The sequence below is a fragment of the Xenopus laevis genome, chromosome 3S (genome assembly GCF_017654675.1).
Source record: "Xenopus laevis strain J_2021 chromosome 3S, Xenopus_laevis_v10.1, whole genome shotgun sequence".
Taxonomy (NCBI): domain Eukaryota; kingdom Metazoa; phylum Chordata; class Amphibia; order Anura; family Pipidae; genus Xenopus; species Xenopus laevis.
This window is the reverse complement of record NC_054376.1, coordinates 123,861,853-123,886,916: the sequence shown is the minus strand read 5'-3', so window position 1 is coordinate 123,886,916 and position 25,064 is coordinate 123,861,853. Positions and strand designations below refer to the sequence as shown.

At 42.6% G+C, this 25,064-nt stretch overlaps 1 protein-coding gene across 5 annotated transcripts in view; it reads right to left on the bottom strand.

Annotated features, from left to right (window-relative positions):
* Window positions 1–25,064, bottom strand: part of LOC108703474 (dynamin-2) — an 81,148-nt gene that overhangs the window by 46,035 nt on the left and 10,049 nt on the right. For all 5 annotated transcript variants that reach the window (XM_041588880.1, XM_041588878.1, XM_041588879.1 and 2 more), the window contains exons 2-5: window positions 20,193–20,266; window positions 18,074–18,223; window positions 9,024–9,227; window positions 8,328–8,426 (exon numbers count right to left, since the gene is read on the bottom strand). In XM_041588880.1, the coding sequence (XP_041444814.1) occupies window positions 8,328–8,426; window positions 9,024–9,227; window positions 18,074–18,223; window positions 20,193–20,266 (527 nt within the window). The remainder of the gene's footprint in view (window positions 1–8,327; window positions 8,427–9,023; window positions 9,228–18,073; window positions 18,224–20,192; window positions 20,267–25,064) is intronic.

Genomic DNA, 25,064 nt, shown 5'->3' with positions numbered 1-25,064 from the left:
GAGAGACCGCACACCTCACAAACCTGAGCAGAGCTTCCTGGTGCTCGGCGGTAGGGGAATCGGCAACCACCCAGCCAAAGTACGTGGAAAGACCACCGGCACACAGGAGTTTGTTCAGCAGGGCAAGCCCTTGCAATTTTAATAATGCAGTGCAACGCGCCTTTGTCAGTGCTTGACAAAGGGGCGTGCCCCGAAACGTTGCACTGCATTATTAAAATTGCAAGGGCTTGCCCTGCTGAACAAACTCCTGTGTGCCGGTGGTCTTTCCACGTACGTCATATTTTAAGTCAACTAGAAAATTACATAAACATTAAAATAAATACAAGGTACTACTGTTTTATTATTAAAGAGAAAAAGGAAATCATTTTTGAAAATTTTGGATAATTTGGATAAAATGAAGTCTATGGGAGATGGCCTGTCTTTAATTATGAACTTTCTGGATAACGGGTTTTTCGGAGAACGGATCCTATGCTGCCAGGAATAATGGTATCATTAGAAAGGCAGCTATACTAGGTACACACTCTGTCTAATCAGTCAACAGGCCCATCGTTCGGAAAGTGTGACCAAATATTTGCATGATCTATTGAAAGGCAGCCATACTGACCCATGAACACCTTCTGTCTGTTTAGCCCCTGGACCAATCAACTGGAGAGGAAACCCAATAAGCCTGTGTATGTGTAATGGAGTCTGAGTCAGGATTCCAAAATGGCGTCCAAGATGGTGGCTCCCTGGTTCCTCACGGACGCAGCCGGATGACATCCACCTCTTCCCGCACTCAGATTGGTCGACGGCGACGGAATGGGCGTCGGCGTCAATAATCGGCGCCGGCCGCATACGTCAGCGCGTCCGCGCACACGTTATGACGCCGATGCGTCCAAAATTGGCGCCAAACCTGGGCCTATAAGAAGGAACTCTGGGAAGTCATCAGTGCCCAATTATAGGTTTAGTTTACTACTCCTGGGTGTGATTCATTGCGAAACTTCTTGATATTTGTGTACCGACCTTTGCCTGAAAACTTCGACCTTGAACCTCTTCTGCCTGGACCGATCTTGTTGCCTGTTTGACCATTCTTCTGTCTCATCCTCATCTGTACTGCGAACTTGGACATTGTTATTTCCTCCCTTGGTCCTCACTACTCCTGAGGCCTTAGGCCTTACATTATAATTGTGCCATGGACCCTTCGGAGGAGAATCCAGCGCCGCCTGATGTCGGTGGAGCGCTTCGTGGTCTGGCTTCCCGGATGCAGTCCTATGAGGTACAGCAGTCTCACTTTGGTCAGGCTCTGGAAACAATTCTTGCAAAGCTGTCGGCTCTAACACCCGCTGATCCTATTCCTGCACCTGTACCTGTGGCTCCGCTTCACGTCTCCGAGCCTCGCATTCCGGCTCCCCCACTCTACAGTGGTGATCCTGCAGCCTGCCGTGGGTTTATCAACCAGTGCGAGGTCCACTTTGCACTCGCACCCAGCCAATTCATTTCTGAACGTGCCAAGGTGGGCTTCATATTCTCCCGTCTGCAAGGGAAGGCATTGGAGTGGGCTTCGCCTCTATGGGAGAAGGAGGATCCCATTATCGATAATGCCAGAGCCTTCGTTCGTGAACTTCGAGTGGTCTTTGATGCTCCGGGTCGTGCCATTGCTTCCTCCGCACGCCTGTTCCATCTTCAACAGGGAACTCGCTCAGTCTCGGAGTACGCCATTGAATTCAGCACCCTGGTTGCAGAGACTTCGTGGAATAATGACGGGTATCACGCTGCCTTTTACAACGGCCTGGCGATACGTATAAAGACTGATCTGGTGTCCAGGGAAATTCCATCCCGTTGGGAAGATCTAGTCGCCCTGGCCATAAAGGTAGATACTCGGCAGAGGGAGTTTCAAGCTGAACTCGACAGAGAGCGCTCCCCAACCAAAAGATTCCACAGGTTCCAACCTACTCTGGCTCCTCGTTTTCAAAGACCCTTTCTTCCCAACCCGGCTTCCACCTTGTCTTCTCCAAATCCTGCGACTCCTGCCTCTTCTTCCCTGCCTTCGGAAGAACCAATGCAGATCGGACGGGCTCGTCTGACCGAACAGGAAAAGCTTCGGAGAAGGGCTGCTGGACTTTGCCTCTATTGTGGTGGAAAATCCCACTTCGCCTATGAGTGCCCAGTGAAGCCGGGAAACGCCAACACCTAGGTAAGACTGGGGAGACTTACCTGGGTGGAATTGGTCCCTCTCCCCATTCTTCTGCTCAACGCTTCCTCCTTCCTGTGCAGATTCGTTTTGGAACCCAGACGATTTCTTCTAAAGCTTTCCTTGACTCCGGCGCAGCTGGGAATTTCATGGACAAAGTCTTTGCTGAAAGCCACTCCATTCCCCTGCGATCTCTGGCTGTTCCTCTTCGTGCATTGGCGATTGACGATCGTCCACTATCCTCTGCTACAATTTCCCACTCCACCGATGAACTTTCCGTTATTGTGGGATCCATGCACCTTGAAAGATTGTCCTTCCTTCTAATCGATTGTCCTTCTACCCCCATTGTACTTGGTTTGCCCTGGTTGAATATTCATAACCCAGTAATCGATTGGGCTTCGTCTCAGATCTCCCGATGGAGTTCCTTCTGCCAACAAAATTGTTTACCCACCAAATCCATCATTAAAGTTTCATCTGTGTCTTCCAATTCTTCTTTGCCCTTTGTTTATCAAGCCTTCTCTGATGTCTTCAATAAAAAGTCTGCCGAAGTCCTGCCTCCCCATCGTCCCTATGACTGCCCCATCGAACTTCTTCCTGGAACCATGCCTCCCAGGGGTCGCACCTATCCGCTTTCTCCTTCTGAAACCTGTGCCATGAAGGAGTACATTCAAGAGAATCTGCAAAGAGGCTTTATTCGTCCTTCCTCTTCCCCGGCTGGAGCCGGGTTCTTCTTTGTAGAGAAAAAAGATGGAGGTTTGCGGCCCTGCATTGATTATAGAGGTTTGAATAAAATCACAATTAAAAACCGTTATCCCCTTCCTCTCATCTCCGAACTGTTCGACCAACTCAAAGGGGCTTGTCTTTTCACCAAGTTGGATCTTCGTGGGGCTTATAATTTAATCCGGGTCAGAGAGGGAGATGAATGGAAGACCGCATTCAACACCCGGGACGGGCATTATGAATATCTAGTAATGCCATTCGGTCTCTGTAACGCTCCCGCGGTCTTCCAAGAATTTGTAAATGACATTTTCAGGGATTTGCTGGGCCAGTATGTGGTGGTGTACTTGGACGATATCCTTATTTTTTCCAAGAACCTTGCTGAGCACCGTCTTCAAGTCCAAGAAGTCCTTTCCCGTCTGCGGAGAAATAACTTATTTGCCAAATTGGAGAAGTGTTCCTTTGAAGTATCGTCCATCTCTTTCCTTGGGTACATCATTTCTCAACAGGGTTTCAGAATGGATCCTGCCAAGGTCTCCGCTATCCAGGACTGGCCTCTCCCCACCAGTGTTAAAGCCATCCAAAGATTTATTGGCTTTGCTAACTATTATAGACAATTTATCAAGGGGTTTTCTTCCAAAATTGCCCCCATTCTTTCACTTATCAGAAATGGGGGTAAGCCTCAGCATTGGCCACCTTCAGCTTTGGAAGCATTCAAGGATCTTAAAACTTCTTTTTCTTCTGCCCCCATTCTCAGACACCCTGAACCATTCCAGCCATTTTTTATTGAAGTCGATGCCTCAGATGTCGGTGCCGGAGCAATTTTGTCCCAAAGAGCGTCTACTGATGGGAAACTACATCCTTGTGCTTTCTTTTCTAAGAAATTCTCCTCTTCTGAACAAATTATGATGTTGGAAATCGTGAGTTACTGGCCGTAAAACTTGCCTTAGAAGAATGGAGACATTTGTTGGAAGGCTCTTCCGTCCCTGTGACCATCTATACAGACCATAAAAATCTTGAATATATCCAATCACTCAAACGCCTCAATCCTCGTCAGGCCAGGTGGGCACTATTCTTCTCTCGTTTTAATTTCATTCTAACTTTTCGGCCTGGTGCTAGAAACAGGAAGGCAGACGCTCTTTCCAGAAGTTTTCTTCTTGAAGATCTCGCTTCCCTCGAACCAGAGTCCATTGTACCTCCTACGAAGATCATCGCTGCTCTATTTCCATCCTTGGCCTCCCAGTTATTGTCAGTTCAACCTTCTGCTCCTGTAGGAACCCCTCCTGGTGTTGCCTTTGTCCCCCCTGAACTCCGTCATTCCATTTTGGTTCAGTCCCACAGCTCCAAGCAGGCCGGGCATCCTGGAATCAGAAAAACCACTGAACTTCTGTCTCGTCTTGTATGGTGGCCTTCCATAAGAAAGGATGTCAAAGACTTTGTTTCTTCTTGCTCTGTATGTGCCGTATCCAAGTCTGGACGTTCCCCTCCCAAGGGGTTACTCTTACCACTACCCATTCCTTCTCGCCCATGGACTCATTTATCTATGGACTTCATCGTGGACCTCCCTAACTCCTCTGGTTACACTGTTATTTGGGTGGTAATTGACAGATTCAGTAAAGTCGCACATTTTACTCCTCTTCAAAAACTCCCCTCTGCTCCTGAACTTTCTTCATTATTCATTAAACACATTTTCCGCCTCCATGGTTTCCCTGCCGAAATTGTCTCTGACCGTGGTTCCCAATTTGTTTCCAAGTTTTGGAGATCCCTGTGTAAAGCCCTTGGTGTTTCTCTTCAATTTTCTTCTTCATACCATCCACAGTCTAATGGAGCAGCAGAGAGGGTTAACCAGGCCCTTGAACAGTTTCTTCGATGCCATGTATCTTTGTGCCAAGACGATTGGGCGGATCTGCTTCCATGGGCTGAATTCGCACATAACAATGCCTTACACGTTTCCTCTGAAAAATCCCCTTTCTTCTGTATGTATGGTCTTAACCCTTTGGCTTTTCCTCAGGACTGATTACTCACCAATGTCCCTGCCGCCAATGACCAAGCTGCCCACATGTCGGCCATCTGGCACGCCGCGGTTGTCAATCTGGAGAAAAGTTCCTTGGTCCAGAAAAGATTCGCGGATCAAAGAATTCCTTCCCCTCTGTATGCACCTGGTGACAAGGTTTGGCTATCTACCCGGAACATTCGTCTTAAAGTCCCCTCTCCGAAACTTGGTCCCAAGTTTATTGGTCCCTTCTCCATCTCCAAGATCATCAATCCGGTGGCTGTCCGGTTACAACTCCCCTCGGAAATGCGGATTCCAAACGCCTTCCATGTCTCCTTGCTCAAACCTGCAGGTACTTCTTCTTCTTCTTCTTCCTCCTCAGCTCCTGTCTTGGTGGACGGTCATCAAGAATTCGAGGTAAAAAGAATCCTGGACTCCCGAATTTCGAGGGGCACCCTACAATACCTCATTGAATGGAAGGGGTTCGGCACTGAGGAGTGCTCCTGGGTAAGAAGTGCAGATGTCCATGCCCCTCTCCTGGTCCAAAAATTTCATCGGCAGTTTCCTTCTAACCCAGGTGGTCCTGAGGCCCCCCCTAGGGAGGGGGGTACTGTAATGGAGTCTGAGTCAGGATTCCAAAATGGCGTCCAAGATGGTGGCTCCCTGGTTCCTCACGGACGCAGCCGGATGACATCCACCTCTTCCCGCACTCAGATTGGTCGACGGCGACGGAATGGGCGTCGGCGTCAATAATCGGCACCGGTCGCATACGTCAGCGCGTCGGTCGCTGACGTCAGCGCGTCCGCGCACACGTTATGACGCCGATGCGTCCAAAATTGGCGCCAAACCTGGGCCTATAAGAAGGAACTCTGGGAAGTCATCAGTGCCCAATTATAGGTTTAGTTTACTACTCCTGGGTGTGATTCATTGCGAAACTTCTTGATATTTGTGTACCGACCTTTGCCTGAAAACTTCGACCTTGAACCTCTTCTGCCTGGACCGATCTTGTTGCCTGTTTGACCATTCTTCTGTCTCATCCTCATCTGTACTGCGAACTTGGACATTGTTATTTCCTCCCTTGGTCCTCACTACTCCTGAGGCCTTAGGCCTTACAGTATGGCCACCTTTAGTTGTTAAACGAACAGTAACATCAAAAAATAAAGTAATACAAATATAATGCAGTGTTGCCCTGCACTGGTAAAACTGGTGTGTTTCGTTCAGAAACACTACTATAGTTTATATAAACAAGCTGCTGTGTAGCCATGGGGGCAGCCATTCAAGCACAGGATACACAGTAGATAACAGATAAGTACTACTATAGTTTATATAAACAAGCTGCTGTGTAGCCATGGGGGCAGCCATTCAAGCACAGGATACACAGTAGATAACAGATAAGTACTACTATAGTTTATATAAACAAGCTGCTGTGTAGCCATGGGGGCAGCCATTCAAGCACAGGATACACAGTAGATAACAGATAAGTACTACTATAGTTTATATAAACAAGCTGCTCTGTAGCCATGGGGGCAGCCATTCAAGCACAGGATACACAGTAGATAACAGATAAGTACTACTATAGTTTATATAAACAAGCTGCTGTGTAGCCATGGGGGCAGCCATTCAAGCACAGGATACACAGTAGATAACAGATAAGTACTACTATAGTTTATATAAACAAGCTGCTCTGTAGCCATGGGGGCAGCCACTCAAAGGAGAAAAGGCTCATGTTACACAGGAGATAACAGATAAGCTCTGTAGATGGGGTTATATGTTATCCTAAATTTCACCTGTGCCATATAGAGTTTTTTCAATTTCTGCAATTGCTACGCAGCAGAATATTTATATAAACTATAGTTGTGTTTTACCAGTGCAGGGCAACAGCACATGATGTTTTCATTACTTTAAACCTTTGCTGTTACTGTTCCTTTAAACATGTGGAGAAGTTGAGGGCACAGCATATAAATGAACCAGATAAGATCTATAATACGGCTCTACCTGCCTTGTAAAAAGTTATTTTTAGTTCTGCATGTTCACGAGACATTAGTCATAAGAAAGGTTGTATATTTATTTTCAGGCTGATCCACCTTTGCTCTGTTCCAACATCTAATTAAACCGATCACAAGACTTAAGCTATAACGTTGGGGGTTAAAGAATAAGAGAATGAGTCAGAATGACAGGTATAGGCGCTCATTTCACAGCGAACGGAAAGAAAATACAACTCTATGTACAGACCAAGGAGGCCGTTCCTGCTGAATTGTGCTTAGTACAGGTATGCTTGTACAGTTTTCTGAATGCACTATTTTGGATTTTGCCGAACCCCCGAATTCTTTGCAAAAGATTCGGCTGAATAACGAACCGAATCCTAATTTGCATATGCAAATTTAGAGTGGGAAGGAGAAATCATTTTTTACTCCCTTGTTTTGTGACAAAAAATCACGGGATTTCCCTCCTCGCCCCTAATTTGCATATGCAAATTAGGATTCCGATTCAGTTTGGCCGGGCAGAAGGATATGGCTGAATCCTTCTGAAAAAGGCTGAATCCTGGCTGAATCCTCGATTCAGTGCATCCCTAGCTGTACATGATGTTTTGTGCTTCTGTATCAGCCCAAGGCAACCACAGCCCTTTAGCAGTAAAGATCGGTGTCTCCAAAGATGCCCCAGTAGCTCCCCATCTTCTTTTCTGCTGATTCACTGCACATGCTCTGTGCTGCTGTCACTTACTGAGCTTAGGGACCCACTCACAATATACAGTACACATAGAATAGAAATGTCACAATATAAGGCTGATTAGTAATTAATACAGATAATTACTACATAGCAGCACAGAAACCAGTGCAATTAGCATCAGAATTTAATAATCAGCAAACCTGTAGCATCAGCTTATATTACAGCCAGGGAAGCTCATTTTCTGCTGGATAATTAGTGACGAGCCCTAAGCTTAGCTTCTCAACAGCCAATCAGAGCCCACTGAGCATGTGAGTGTCACAGACACTTTCCAAGATGGTGACCCCCTGTGACAAGTTTCAAGTCCTGGATCATTGCTGCTATTGACAAGCTGAAACTTTAGGCTGGTGCAAGAAGTTCATGATATAAGACAATTTTAGCCATATTTATTTTTAGGGTTAAGTTCTCCTTTAACTACAAAGATGGCCATACACGCACCGATATTATTGTACAAAACACTGGCTGGTCGATTGGCCCAGGCGGAAAATTTTGATTGGGCTCCTTTGAAGGCACCTGAACATCGGCAGCTGTTAGTGCTGAATCATCACATACAGGTAGAATTCTATTGTTTCTACCTGTATATGTATATCAGATGATTCAGCTCTACACGTGTGCTTGAAAGATCTTCTCCAGGAAAGATCGTAACTCATTATGTCTATGGCCACCTTTAGGGAAGTGTGGGGCATAGATTATTTACACATTAACATGGATACATATGTATACCTCTTCTTAAGGGCAGCAGCTTATTCTCCAGTATATCCTTGGCATCTGTGCCTTCGTCCATTAAATCCAGCTTGGTGATAACTCCAATTGTCCGCAGACCTTAAACCAAAAACAATGTAAAGATGTTTCCCAAGTTAAAGGGGGACTATCTCGAAAATGAAAATTTAATATAAGCTTCATCATACTGAAATAAGAAACTTTCTAAATACAATCAATTAAATATTCTGCATTGTTTCTGAAATAATCAAGTTTATTCACTATTCCTCTCTCAGCGTCTGATTCTCTTCATTCTCTCTTCATGCAGCAGTTGGGTGTCAGATATTAGTTGACAGTTAGATCCAATATATCTTATAGGGGACATAAACTTGATTGTATTTAGAAAGTTTCTTATTTAAAAGGATCCTGTCATCGGAAAACATGTTTTTTTTCAAAACGCATCAGTTAATAGTGCTGCTCCAGCAAAATTCTGCACTGAAATCCATTTCTCAAAAGAGCAAACAGATTTTTTTATATTCAATTTTGAAATCTGACATGGGGCTAGACATTTTGTCAATCATGACAGTATCCCTTTAAGTGTGATGAAGCTTACCGTATATTAAATTTTCATTTTCGCGATACTCCCCCTTTAATGTTGAAAAGTAGAATGGATTTCATTGGCATTAAAGGGCAAAGAGGGGAATCCTACTTTTTTCTTACCTTGTGGATCCACTTCCTTGGCCATTTTCAGAGCATCAGAGTTGGCCAAGTCGCTGTTTCCAGGAGTGACGGCCAGGATGAGGCAGCTGTCTCTGCTGATGAACTGCAGGATCATGTCTTTGATCTGATACTCGATATCGTGGGGCTGGTCACCTACTGGAACCTTGGTTATGCCTGGGAGGTCAATCAGCGTCAGGTTCAGAACTGAAACAACATCGGTAAAAGGGTTAAATACTGTGTGCTGCCAGCCAACCCTGTAATTAGCGATTACAACTCCTACATTATGACTGTTTGGGAGTTGCAGTTTAACATGTAAAGCATGACATTCCTTCACTAAATGCCTTCCTGCAGTAGAGAAACCATGCGGCTCATTTTAAAGGGGTTGTTCACCTTTAAATTAAAGGTATGTATGATATAGAGAATGATATCCTGAGACAATTTGCAATTGGTTTTCATTTTTTATTGTTTGTGGTTTTCTAGTTATTTAGCTTTTTATTCAGCAGCTCTCCAGTTTGCAACTTTAGCAGTCTGATTACTGGGATCCAAATTAACCTAGCAACCACACACTGATTTGAATGAGAGACTGGAATATGAATAGGAGAGGCCTTGCATAGAAAACCCTTGTAATAAACAATAACAATACATTTGTAGCCTTACAGAGAATTTGTTGTTAGATGGGGTCAACCCCCCACCCAAGCTGGAAAGGGTCAGAAGAAGAAGGCAAATAATTTAATGGAATCAGTTGTCTAGAAACCCGCTATTCAGAAAACTCTGGTTTACAGAAAGGCCATCTCCCGTAGACTTCATTTTATCCAAATAATCCGAATGTACCTTGTACTTGATCCCACCTAAGATATAATTAATCCTTATTGGATGCAAAACCAGCCTATTGGGTTTATTTAATGTTTACATGATTTTCTAGGTATAAAGATCCAAATTACAGAAAGATCCGTTATCCGGAAAACCCCAAGTCCCGAGCATTCTGGATAACAGGTCCCATACCTGTAATAATAAAACAGTAACTTGTACTTGATCCCAACTAAGATATACTTAATCCTTATTGGAAGCAAAACCATTGGGTTAAAGGACCCCATACACAGGCCAATAAAAGCGGCCAACTCGGTCTGTCTGCAGCATTTATCGGCCCGTGTATGGGTCCATCAGACAGGCGACCCCGATCGATATCTAGCCGAAAGTCAGCCAGATGCCGATCAGGCAGGTAAAAAATCCCGTCTGATGCGGCCCCACTATTTTATCACCCGTATGGCCTCCATTCTGATCCGCAATTTATTTATACAGGTATGGGACCTGTTGTCCAGAAATGCTAAGAACCTGGGGTTTCCCAGATAAGTGAACTCTCTGTAATTTGGATCTTCATACCTTAAGTCTACTAGAAAATCATAGAAACCCAATAGGCTGGTTTTGCTTCCAATAAGGATCAATTAGGGATGCACTGAATCCAGGATTCGGTTTGGGATTAGGCCTCTTTCAGCAGGATTCGGCCGAAACTTTCTGCCTGGCTGAACCAAATCCTAAATTGCATATGCAAATTAGGGGCGGGGAGGGAAATCACGTCACTTTTTGTCACAGAACAAGGAAGTAAAAAATGTTTTCCCTTTTCCACCCCTAATTTGCATATGCAAATTAGGATTCGGATCGGTATTTGCCCGAATCTTTCGCTAAGGATTCGGCCCAATACAAAATAGTGGATTCGGCGCATCCCTAGGATTAATTATATCTCATTGGGATCAAGTACAAGCTACTGTTTTATTATTACAGAGAAAAAGGATATTATTTTTAAAAACTTGGATTATTTGGATAAAATGGAGCCTATGGGAGACATTCCATAATTCAGAACTTTCTGGATAACGGGTTTACAGATAATAAATCCCCATACCTGTATTCTTTACCATATATATTTTGACACATTTTGGGGAAAACATATAGATACATGCAAGGGAAATTCCACCCAGGAAAATATATTTGCATATTAAAAGAAATGGAGTCTATGGGAGACGGCCTTTCTGGACTTTGGAGCTTTCTGGATAACCGGTTTCCGGATAAGGATCCCACGTGTGTACAGAGAAAAAGGAAATCATTTTTTAAAATTTCGATTATTTGGATAAAATGAAGTCTATGGGAGGCAGCCTGTCCGTAAATCAGAGCTTTCTGGATAACGGGTTTCTGGATAACGGATCCTATACCTGTACAGAGGAAAAGGAAATAATTTTTTAAAATCTGGATTATTTGGATAATATGGAGTTTTTAGGAGACAGCCTTAACGGATCCCATACCTGTATATATACTGTATTTTATCAATCTATACATATATGTACAAATATCAACAGTACTGAGTTGAATTATGAATGATTGGGATGAATTAAAACAAAATGCCTCACAGCAAAGCCCTTATTTGCCAAGATAAGAAACGTAAGACATGGGCCTCAGGGAAAGCCTCTGCAATAAAACACGTAGAATTAATCAATTGGGTTTGCCTTTCAGAGTCACATGTGGCCTGGTTATTATCCCACGAGCGGCGCTTACAGGATTCCCATTAACTATACCGGACGTTTGATGTTTTGAACAAGAACTGAAAGAGAATGGATAATCCACAAATTACTGTCTTCTGCTACATTGCTTTGGTAATCAGAACCAGCAGTGCAGAGTATACTACTTTCAATAGCAAATAATAGTTACAAATAACTTTAGAGCCAGTGAAAATCAATTCAATGTTCTTTTTATATGCAAATATATTTTCCTAGGTGGAATTTCCCTTGCATGTTGAATCCGTTTCCCCCAAAATGTGTCCAAATAAATATGGTAAAGAGGACAGGTATGGTGATTCATTATCCGGAAACCCGTTATCCAGAAAGTTCCGATAGGCTCCATTTTATCCAAATATTTCCTTTTTCTGTGTAATAATAAAACAGTAGCTTGTACTTGATCCCAACTAAGATATAATTAATCCTTATTGGAAGCAATACCAGCCTATTGGGTTTATTTAATGTTTACATGGTTTTCTAGTAGACTTAAGGTATGAAGATCCAAATTACAGAAAGATCTGTTATTCGGAAAACCCCAGGTCCCGAGCATTCTGGATAAAAGGTCCCATACCTGTATTGCCTATTATTTCTATTTGGCTAATGGCAGACTGGCAGCTCTGACTGGCTCTTTTCTGGGCAGTGCCCTTTGACCTCATTTAAATTCACCTTTTATAGACATCTATGTATAGACATCTGTCACCTCCTCGTGTTGAAGGTTGGGGGCACCATCATACTATTGTACAGCTATGAAAGATCCCATACGCCCTGAACCCTGAGATGCTAAGTATAAGATATTTTTCCTAAATCCACCCCCAGTGAAAGCCCTCCCGGCCAACCAGCACACAGAGTTTTAGGGGGTTATTTATTTAAATCCGAATGGAAAAATAAATCTAGTTTTTTTTAGGGATGCACTGAATCCACTATTTTGGATTCGGCCGAACCCCTGAATCCTTCGGCCGAACCGAATCCTAATTTGCATATGCAAATTAGGGGTGGGAATGGGAAAACATTTTTTACTTCCTTGTTTTGTGACAAAAAGTCACGCAATTTCCCTCCCACCCCTAATTAGGATTCGGATTTGTTTCGGCCTGGCAGAAGGATACGGCCGAATCCTGGACGAAAAAGGCCGAATCCTGGACCATATCCTGGATTCGGTGCATCCCTAGATTTTTTCATTAGAAAATTCAAATTTTTAGAGGGAAAAAGAACTTGAATGTATTATACCCGTAGCTGCAAAAGTCTGAATCCGAAAATACTCCATCTTCAGCCTATCAAGGTCCTGTAGAAGACAATGGCAGAGGTCCAATTTCATATTTGAGGATATCATGGTCTGTGCTGAGTTTTGTCCAAAAATTGGAATCCGGGCATAAATTTCAAGTGTTTCGGGCATAAAATACCCCCCATAAAATTCGTTTTATATTTGCAAAAACTTGAAATTTTTTTTAATGATAAATAAGGTAAAACCGTGGATGGAAATTTTGACTATTTTTTGTTAAAATAATGAGAAAACTTTGGATTTTAGTAAATAACCCCCTCCGTGTCACTAGTGAGTACAATTTTGCAGACTGAAAGGGTCATGCCAGAGTGGACTGTGATTATAGAATTAGGAGGAGGAGGAGGAAGTAAGCAAACAAAACCACAATTCAGATTGTGTAATGCAACAGCATCACAGCCAATAGGCATTATTTTAAATAAATACGTGACACACACTCTGACTATGCAAAATCTTTAAAAGCTAAATATTCCAACTGCTGCCACCCCCCACACACGCATAACTAGAGGCAAACCTCCTCCCTTGGTTCCTCTTGCAGTTAAAGGAACAATAACATTAAAAAATTAAAGTGTTTTAAAAAGAAATAAAAAATATAATGCAGTGTTGCCCTGCACTGGTAAAACTGCTGTGTTTGCTTTAGAAACACGAATATAGTTTATATAAACAAGCTGCTGTGTAGCCATGGGGGCAGCCATTCAAGCACAGAATACACAGTAGATAACAGATAAGTACTACTATAGTTTATATAAACAAGCTGCTGTGTAGCCATGGGGGCGGCCATTCAAGCACAGGATACACAGTAGATAACATAAGTACTACTATAGTTTATAAAACAAGCTGCTGTGTAGCCATGGGGGCAGCCATTCAAAGGAGAAAAGGCTCAGGTTACACAGCAGATAAGCTCTATAGAATTTAATGGTGTTATCCGTTATCCACTATTTAACCTGTGCCATATAGACTTTTTTCAATTTCCACCATTGCTACACAGCAGCTTGTTTATATAAATTATAGTAGTACTTATCTGTTATCTATTGTGTATCCTGTGCTTGAATGGCTGCCCCATGGCTACACAGCAGCTTGTTTATATAAACTATAGTAGTACTTATCCATCATCTACTGTGTATCCTGTGCTTGAATGGCTGCCCCATGGCTACACAGCAGCTTGTTTATATAAACTATAGTAGTACTTATCTGTTATCTACTGTGTATCCTGTGCTTGAATGGCTGCCCCCATGGCTACACAGCAGCTTGTTTATATAAACTATAGTAGCACTTATCCATCATCTACTGTGTATCCTGTGCTTGAATGGCTGCCCCATGGCTACACAGCAGCTTGTTTATATAAACTATAGTAGCACTTATCCATCATCTACTGTGTATCCTGTGCTTGAATGGCTGCCCCCATGGCTACACAGCAGCTTGTTTATATAAACTATAGTAGCACTTATCCATCATCTACTGTGTATCCTGTGCTTGAATGGCTGCCCCATGGCTACACAGCAGCTTGTTTATATAAACTATAGTGGTACTTATCCATCATCTACTGTGTATCCTGTGCTTGAATGGCTGCCCCATGGCTACACAACAGCTTGTTTATATAAACTATAGTAGTACTTATCTGTTATCTACTGTGTATCCTGTGCTTGAATGGCTGCCCCCATGGCTACACAGCAGCTTGTTTATATAAACTATAGTAGTACTTATCTGTTATCTACTGTGTATCCTGTGCTTGAATGGCTGCCCCATGGCTACACAGCAGCTTGTGTATATGAAATATAGTAGTGTTTCTGAAGCAAACAGATCAGTTTTACCAGGGCAGGGCAACAGTACATGATATTTCCATTACTTTAAAACGCTTTAATTTTTTTGGTGTTACTGTTCCTTTAAGGTTACATTATTGCTATTTGGTGGGGTCAGACCGAAGTTCCTTTGTATAGACGGGTCTTTGTTCCTTTTCTTTAGCCCAGTTCCCAAATTTCTATATTTGCAGACAATCGGGTCTTGTGAAATGATGGGAAGAACTGCTGAGATTGACTGATGCTGATGTAATGGATGATTTAGCAGGGAGCGTAACGAAAATCCCACTGGTCTGGTGCAAATGTAATTTTTATATTGAATGAAATGTATTTTTATTCATGTTCTGTGTACGTCGATCACAAATGGTTGAGCCTACAGGACACATGGAGGCCCCAGATCTGTTCTGAATGCAGGAAGGTTGTATAAAGCTGCCCATACATGTGAGATCAGCTCATGTATCTTGGCTCAGTTTGGCCAATCACGTGCTGGGTCAAATCAGGGGGTATAAGCACTTTAATCATGCTATTAATTATGAATGTAGGGTGGAATTTCTCAAACAGGGTTAAGTTTCACAGAAACCAGAAACATGACACACAACGAGAGAGGGTTCAGGTTACTTGTGTGCAGGTTGCAGCTGAGTGGGTGAAATGGTCTATAATAATTAGGGAATCCACTATTTTGGATTCGGACCACCCCGAACTGATTCAGAATCCTAATTTGCATATGCAAATTAGGGGTGGGAAGGTGAAAACTATTTTTACTTCCTTGTTTTGTGACAAAAAGTCACATGATTTCCCTCCCGCCCCTAATTTGCATATGCAAATTAGAATTTGGTTTGGCCAAGCATAAGGATTCAGCGAATCCTGCTGAAAAAGGCAGAATCCAGAACAGAGTACTGGATTCGGTGCATTCCTAAAAATAATCAGCATAACTAGATATTACTGGGCCCCCAAAATGTCTAGAAGTTGACCTGCTTTACCAACATTTATTGAAATTGAATGTCAATTAGGGACTTGTGGGGCCCCTATACCTTTGGGGTTTGCAGCCTCTTACCTGGATCGTTCTCTCTCAGGCTTATGTTCCCTTCAGTAAGCATTTATTATCACATAGTAAGTTAGGACGAAAAGAGACACATGTCCATCAAGTTCAACATTTTAACTCTATATATAACCTGCCTAACTGCCAGATGATCCAGAGGAAGGCAAAAAAAAACCCATCTGAAGCCTCTCCAATTTGGCTCAGAGGCCGAAAAATTCCTTTCTGACTCCAAAATGCAGTTCCTGACGCAAAAATGCAGTCCCCTAACGTTTTACTTACCCCTCGGTGGAGATTCAGGCATCGGAGTTCACTGGCGCCATCTTCAGCCGCTTCTGTAATCTTCAGAATGAGACTGGAGCTTCGGCAATTTTCGTGAGTTTCGGCACATGTGTGTAAGACGTCCTCAGCGCGTCCAAGATGGCGGCGCCCAGAAGAGGCCATGCGGCCGTCAGACGCCATCGTAGCGCTGGCGTTTTCACGCAGCGTATTTACGCTGGCTTTTTTACGCAGCGTATTAACGCTGGCGCATCCTTAGACGCTGGCGCATATTCTGACGCACATCCTGTGACGTCACCTAGCGCGTTTTGGCGCGAAAATCCACCTATTTAAGGTCGCCAGAAGGTTCTCTCAGTGCCCGAGTATAGGTTCTTCTATCTAGAGTTCCTGGGTGTTTTCGTATGATTGATTCTTGATTCTTGACCTTTGCCTGAAACCTCGACCTTGATTCTTCGCTGCCTGGACTGACCTTTGCCTGAAACCTCGAAACCTTGCTGCCTGGACCGACCTTTGCCTGAACTGACGATTCTTCTGCCTAATCCATTGTACCGCGAACTGTGTTTGCCTATTGGCTTCCTCCTTGGTCCGCACTCCAAATTGTGCCTACGGGCCCTGACAATGTGCCGTTGTTGCAAAACATAACATAACATTGCTCCAACTGTACATGCGCTACCATGCCGGTCTTATTCCGATGATTTCCGAAGAGAAGATGGAGCCCGTGAACTCCGATGCCCTGAATCTGCATCAAGGGGTAAGTAGAACATTAGGGGCATTTGCCCAGGGTAACGCTTAGGCTGGGGGGAGAAGGGAGGGGGGTCTATGTAGAGTAGTGGGGTAGGGTTTTTTTTTTTTTTAACGTTAGGGTTAAATTCTCCTTTAAAGGAGACGTGTCACCCAAAAAAATAATTCAAAATCCTATTTTATAACGTTAGTCAAGCAAAATGGACTTTAATTACACCGTATAAATTATTTGAATCTTGTTTCCTTCAGTCTGGGAATTCATAATTCTGGCAAGCAGAGGGAGCCATTTTGTGGACACTGTTATTAAGGCAAGTCTTGCATTATCTCAGAATCTTGTTTGTGCACCAGAATGGGGGACCTGATGTCCATCCCCATGTCCTGGCTACACAATTATACAGTGAAGAGAACGGGGGAACGTGGGGAGAGCAGTGACATCTAGTAAGTGCTGAATGGAAAGTGAAAGTAATTGTCTGCCCCGCCTCGAAAAAGGAGGGGGAAAACAATATTTGATTGACAGCTGAGATCGTGTTTACAACAGCTATGAACGCTTTAATAAAAAATAGAAATTGGATTTCACATTTAATTTGAAAAGGACTTTTATTATACAGATATTTGTGTCTGGGTGACCTTTAAGGTTGAACTTGATAGACGTGTACCTTTTTTCAACCTAACTTACTTTGTTACATTCTAGCCCGCTCTACACAGCACTATTTTGCCTCTTCCTCAATGACTCTTTGCCGACAGGATCAGAGCTACATTTTCCCATGCTGGTTACAATCTGCCTTCCTTTATCACTCCTTACACAGAATCATGTGCCCGTGTGCAAATAGATGAAGTGCACACAATTCTGTTTAAGAGCAGCTGGAGAAGAAGTGCATCAGTAAGTTTGCTTTATAGTAGCACAGACTAAAACTGGGAATACATGAACTGCTGAAAACTGCTGGATTGAGTCGCCATCTTATTGGACCATTTATGGTGCCAGGCGACTGGCCTGCTTGACCAATATGACTCACCTCAAATATCCACCCGTATGGCCAGCTATAGGCCGATATATAATTAGGTATCTGGTATGGCAGCTCAGAAAGTTCTGTAGATAAACTTGATTATTTCAGAAACAACACAGAATATTTAATCGATTGTATTTAGAGGGTTTCAGTATGTTGAAGCTAATATTATATTTTAATTTTTTGCAATAGTTCCCCTTTAAAAATAATTTAAACCTCATCTTAACAGTCACTCTCTTCTAGCTCCAAGTTTATCCAATATCCCTCAAATTACACATTAACTGGTCTTCATGACACCACGGAGAGGTCAGGGCCACGTCCCTACAAAAAAACAATGAAAGACTCAGGAACACTTTGATTCACATACACTCTACTCACCATTGGGAGAATAGACTCGCAGGTTGATGGGGACTGGTGAAATTCCTTTGTTTGATCCTGTCACCCGCTCTGTCTCTGCTTCGATTTCCTGCCGAACTTCATCAAAATCTGTGAATTTCCTGGATTTACAGTGTAGAAATTCTGCATATTCTGTAACGAAAAGAAAAACATAATTTGCTTGCAAGGTTAACTATCATTTATACCCAGAATGTACTCAGAGCCAGGGCACTGAACACAGGGAGGGACAGACTCACTCCCATAGTTCCCTCCTGTCTGTGTCACTGTATCACCCTGCAGTGGGAGGGACAGACTCATGTCCCATAGTTCCCTCCTGTCTGTGTCACTGTATCACCCTGCAGTGGGAGGGACAGACTCATGTCCCATAGTTCCCTCCTGTCTGTGTCACTGTATCACCCTGCAGTGGGAGGGACAGACTCATGTCCCATAGTTCCCTCCTGTCTGTGTCACTGTATCACCCTGCAGTGGGAGGGACAGACTCCATGTCCCATAGTTCCCTCCTGTCTGTGTCACTGTATCACCCTGCAGTGGGAGGGACAGACTCATGTCCCATAGTTCCCTCCTGTCTGTGTCACTGTATCACCCTGCAGTGGGAGGGACAGACTCCATGTCCCATAGTTCCCTCCTGTCTGTGTCACTGTATCACCCTGCAGTGGGAGGGACAGACTCATGTCCCATAGTTCCCTGCTGTCTGTGTCACTGTATCACCCTGCAGTGGGAGGGACAGACTCCATGTCCCATAGTTCCCTCCTGTCTGTGTCACTGTATCACCCTGCAGTGGGAGGGACAGACTCATGTCCCATAGTTCCCTCCTGTCTGTGTCACTGTATCACCCTGTAGTGGGAGGGACAGACTCGTGTCCCATAGTTCCCTCCTGTCTGTGTCACTGTATCACCCTGCAGTGGGAGGGACAGACTCATGTCCCATAGTTCCCTCCTGTCTGTGTCACTGTATCACCCTGCAGTGGGAGGGACAGACTCATGTCCCATAGTTCCCTCCTGTCTGTGTCACTGTATCACCCTGCAGTGGGAGGGACAGACTCATGTTCCATAGTTCCCTCCTGTCTGTGTCACTGTATCACCCTGCAGTGGGAGGGACAGACTCATGTCCCATAGTTCCCTCCTGTCTGTGTCACTGTATCACCCTGCAGTGGGAGGGACAGACTCATGTCCCATAGTTCCCTCCTGTCTGTGTCACTGTATCACCCTGCAGTGGGAGGGACAGACTCATGTCCCATAGTTCCCTCCTGTCTGTGTCACTGTATCACCCTGCAGTGGGAGGGACATACACAAATCTCCCAATTCCATAATATTCTCTCTGGACTCTACCACCTTCACCTTGAGCCCACAGATCTCCATACACACAACTTAAGTACAATAATAATGTCAGTACCAGCCAAGCGTTCTAAAGGTTACGGTATGTACAATTTCACAAGGAAGATAAGAGAGAAAGAAAGTGTCAGACAGGTTTGACCTGTGGGAAATACATTCATTGAATGAATGTGAAAAAAAAAAAGGTTGATTAGATTTAAATCTTTTTTTTCCTGACTCCTCTAACATAGCGCTGTGCCTACATAACAGTAACCCAGGCAGGCAAATGAGTTATTCCCAGATCCTTTCACAGTACAGCTCAATGGGAAACATTTTATTTGATATTTAAGGGGCGGTTCACCTTTAATTCTAAGCAACTTTTCAATTGGTCTTCATTATTTATTTTCTATAGTTTTATAGTTGCCTTTTTTTCTGACTCGTTGCAGCTTTTCAAATGGGTGTCGCTGACCCCTTCTAAAAAACAAATGCTTTGCAAGGCTACAAATGTATTGTTATTGCTACTTTTTATTACTCATCTTTCTATTCAGGTCTTCTCCTATTCATATTCCAATTTCTTGTTTAAATCAATGCATGGTTGCTAGGGTAATTTGGGACCTAGTTACCAGATTGCGTAAAATGCAAATTGAAGAGCTGCTGAATAAAAAGCTAAATAACTCAACTTCAAAATGTAACGCTCTACATCATACTAAAAGTTAACTCAAAGGTGAACAATCCCTTTAATATGAATCAGGCAGTGATGTGGTTAGAACATTAGTGAAATAGTTGCCTACCTGTTTTGGAAAATATCAGCTGAAGGATAAGGGGGCGCCGGGTGACAATTCCAGATCCACGGGGCAGGAAATCCCTGCAAGGAAAAACAGACACACACACAGGTTAAACATGTATATATATATATATATATATATATATATATATATATATATATATATATATATATATATATATATATATATATATATATATATATATATATATATATATATATATATATTCCTGCAGTTTACATTTTTTAATTGTGGTCCCACCAATTTATAATGCATTTCAACGGGTGCATTTTCCTGATTTTAAGTAAAGTTGGACCCTAGCAACCAGATAGCCGAAACTGCAAACTGGAGAGGTGCTGAATAAAAAGTTAAATAACTCAAACCACAAATAATAAAAAATGAAAACCAACTGCAAACTGTCTCAAAATATCATTCTCTGCATCATAGTAAAAGTTAAATTAAAGGTTAACAACCCCTTTAAACTTCGATTTTGGAAAAACAGTAAAAAATAAAATAAATGTAAATAATTGAAAAAATCTTTATTTCTGGGGAACAATTGAACTGAAAAAAAAGTGTTTGGAAGGTGAACAACCCCTTTAACCCATTCACTGCCGGAGGAGTATACGGCTTGGCTGCTTGCATGCACAGCTCCCATGGGAACCCTATCAATAAAATAATAATAATCACATGTGATTGTGGCACTTGGGAATTAGCCAACTCAGCAAGGTTACATCCTAGAGCTTGAACTATGAATGACCATGAGTGGAATGCATGCAGCTGGGAAGGGGTTAACCTTGAATGGGACAAAGTGCTTGTTTAGCAAGGCATGTGCTGCGTCAGGCTTGTGATAGATGCAGTGATCCTAGTATTATACAGCCTGGCTCATGAGCAACAGCAAGAACCACTGACTGACACAGGAAAGAGACCAGCGCTCTGCAGGGAAACTCACGGAGCGTGCAGCCTCTCCTACTGGAATAATTTGAGAAAATATTCAGCTAAGGCTCAGGCCTGATAATGAGCATTGCTTTAAGCTTCTAGAGCAGGAATGGGCACCTTGCTAGCACCCTACTGCACCTTTAGAACTAAAGTTTAACTAAAGAAGTAGCTATAAATGTTGTACGTTATGTTTTGTGCTTCTGTACCAGCCCAAGGCAACCACAGCCCTTTAGCAGTAAAGATCTGTGTCTCCAAAGATGCCCCAGTAGCTCCCCATCTTTTTTTCTGCTGATTCACTGCACATGCTCTGTGCTGCTGTCACTTACTGAGCTTAGGGACCCACTCACAATATACAGTACACATAGAATAGAAATGTCACAATATAAGGCTGATTAGTAATTAATACAGATAATTACTACATGGCAGCACAGAAACCAGTGCAATTAGCATCAGAATTTAATAATCAGCAAACCTGTAGCATCAGCTTATATTACAGGGAAGCTCATTTTCTGCTGGATAATTAGTGACGAGCCCTAAGCTTAGCTTCTCAACAGCCAATCAGAGCCCACTGAGCATGTGAGTGTCACAGACACTTTCCAAGATGGTGACCCCCTGTGACAAGTTTGAAGTCCTGGATCATTGCTGCTATTGACAAGCTCAAACTTTAGCCTCGTGCAATAAACACACTATATAAAATATGGCATTTTTAGCCATATTAAAATGAAATTAAAAAACTTGAATGTCAGCAGGGCTGCAAACTAGTGATGTGCGGGCCGACCCGATACCCGCAGGTCGGGTGGGTTCGGGTCGACCTCGCAGTGCTCCTCGCGGGTGGCGCATCAGACTTCCGGGTTCCAGTTTCGCGTCTCGGGTTGGCGTGGGTCTATAAAAGGACCCCTGGAAGTGGGTGCGGGCGGGCGCAGGTCGTAGCAGGGCGGGTTAGGGTCAGGACCCGCACATCACCAAATTGACCCCTGGACTTTCCCACTGACTTAAACAGTAGTTTGGCAAGTGGAGAATAGTCGAATTTGAGTTCTAAAAGGGCCAGAGTATGATAAATCTCAAAATGCAAATTAAACCTCCAATCGAGTTTGGATAGTTCACAATTAGAAGAATTTGAGAGTTTTGACCCAAAAAAAAAAACACTTTTTTCAGTTCAGTTGTTTTTAGATTATTCCCCAAAAATAAAGACTTTTTTCAATTACTTTCGATTATTTATTTTATACCGTTTTTTTCAAAATCTAAGTTTAAAGTTGAATGTCCCTGTCTCTGGTGTTTTAGGCTGGCAGCTCAGTAATTCAGGTGCAGATTCTGAATTTACAATTTGCTACAATTAGTTGATCCATTTCTCAGCAGCATCTCTGGAGTATTAGTAACTATTGTATCAATTCTAACAGCTGCCTGTAATGAAATTCAGAGATTCTGTTAAGCAGGGACAAACAGAAGAAATGTATCAACTAAATGTATCATTTTAGAACAGTTTACAGGGTCAGCGACCCCCTCCCCAGAGCTGCTTTAGAAGGTGAAAAATGACACTTTACACTTCAATATTAGAAATACTGTCACACCTAGAAAATTGAAAGTAATTGGAAAAAGTCGTTATTTCTGGTGATCTATCTGAAAACAACTAGTTGTTTGAAGGTGAACAACCCTTTTAAGGGAACATACAATAATAATATGATAAGAGGGGGAAAGGGTACCGTGGAATTTGGATTTGGCCAATCTTTAACGCCCAGTCCAACCACAGCTGAATCACTTAAGGAAAAATTTTTAAAGGAGAACTTAACGTGTTTATTATTGCAGGTGTTTTAACTCCTTCCTGCCAGTGCTTCCCGGAAAGTGTCCAGAGGAGAATTCGCTACGGCAGTTGTTTCCCAAGAAGCGAGTGAGCAGGGTGTAACCTGTTTGGGTCGGCCTTGTCTGCCGCAGCAATAGGAAGAGAATCAGATAAATATTTACAGTTGGTATCAAGTAAAGTGGCGACGGTTAAACTTATGGAGACTTGAAATTTTGCAGCTTCAATTCTTCAGGCAATATTATTTTTCTGGCCTGGGGTCACAGAGAGAACTATCAGAATAGCAATGTTTAACATCCCTACAGACGGCTATATAGACTTCATTCATTAAACGGAGTACAGGTATGGGACCAGTTATCCAGAATTCTTGGGAATTGGGGTTTTCCAGATACATAATTAATGGGGTTGTTCACCTTTAAATTAACTTTTATTATGATGTAGAGAGTGATATTCTGACATAATTTGCAACTGGTCATTCTTTATTATTTTTGGTTTTTGAGTTATTTAGCTTTTTGTTCAGCAGCTCTTCAGTTTGTAATTTCAGTAATCTGGTTGCTAGGCTCTGAATTCCCCTAGCAACCATGCACTTATTTGAATAACAGACTGGAATGTGAATAGGAGAGGCCTGAATAGAAAGATGAGTAATAAAAAGCAGCAATAACAATACATTTGTAGTCTTACAGAGCATTTGTTTTTTAGAAGCTGGAAAGAGTCAGAAGAAGAAGGCAAATAAACTACAAAATATAAATAATGAAGACCAATTAAAAAGTTGCTTAGAATTGGCCATTCTATAACATACTGAAAGTTATCTTAAAGGTGAACCCGCCCTTTAAGGTGGTGATACATTCTACATTTTTGGCTGTTCCAATGAACCTTCAGCAATAAACCAGTTTAATTGATCTAAATGACCTCTGACATGCCAGGCAAACTGCCTGGACAGCTGGAGAAGAGATTGAATCTTTACCCAATTAGCACTTTTACCAATACCTATGCCACCTACTCCCCATAATGAACTAAAAGTCTCAGCAGCTCTGTAATTTTCAGTAAGTGGAATTTGAACAGTGTTTCTTTACCATTGGTCAGCAAAGGCAGTACTAAAACTTCCAATGTACAGGTACAAGTTATCCAGAATGCTCGGGACCTGGGGTTTTCCGGATAATGGATCTTTATTTAACTTGGATCTTCATACCTTAAGTCTACTAGAAAATCATGTAAACATTAAATAAACCCAATAGGCTGGTTTTGCTTCCAATAAGGATTAATTATATCTTAGTTGGGATCAAGTACAAGCTACTGTTTTATTATTACAGTGAATAAGGAAATAATATTTAAATATTTGGATATAATGGAGTCTATGGGAGACAGCCATTCAGTAATTCAGAGCTTTCTGGATAATGGGTTTGAGGATAACAGATCCTATAGCTGTACCTCATTAAGCAGTCAGTATGTTGGGAGCTGTACTATGGCAACATCTGGGGATAGAAGGTGCAGAAACGTTACTTTAATGAGTGTGATTATTGTGACCATCAGAAAGGGGAAGGAAATCTGCTGATAGTTATGAAAGGCAAATATAGAAAGAAGCAGAAGTATGGGATTCACAGTTTGTATGGTGACATGTTACATGCGGAGACCTATAGCAACACAACCATAAGAAACTAAAGATAAAATATCTTAATACATGTGTTCAGGCTTGCAGGGAATTTAGACACAATGCAGTTTAATAGATAATCAGTTTCCAGTCTCTGGGAAGGGAGTGTGACTGTGGGATAGCAGGAATAGTAGGGAGAGATGATGTCTATAGTAACAGTGAGATAATAGTCTCTGGGAAGGGAGTGTGACTGTGGGATAGCAGGTATAGTAGGGAGAGATGGTGCCTATAGTAACAGTGAATAATAGTCTCTGGGAAGGGAGTGTGACTGTGGGATAGCAGGTATAGTAGGGAGAGATGGTGCCTATAGTAACAGTGGATAATAGTCTCTGGGAAGGGAGTGTGACTGTGGGATAGCAGGTATAGTAGGGAGAGATGGTGCCTATAGTAACAGTGGGATAATAGTCTCTGGGAAGGGAGTGTGACTGTGGGATAGCAGGTATAGTAGGGAGAGATGGTGCCTATAGTAACAGTGGGATAAATAGTCTCTGGGAAGGGA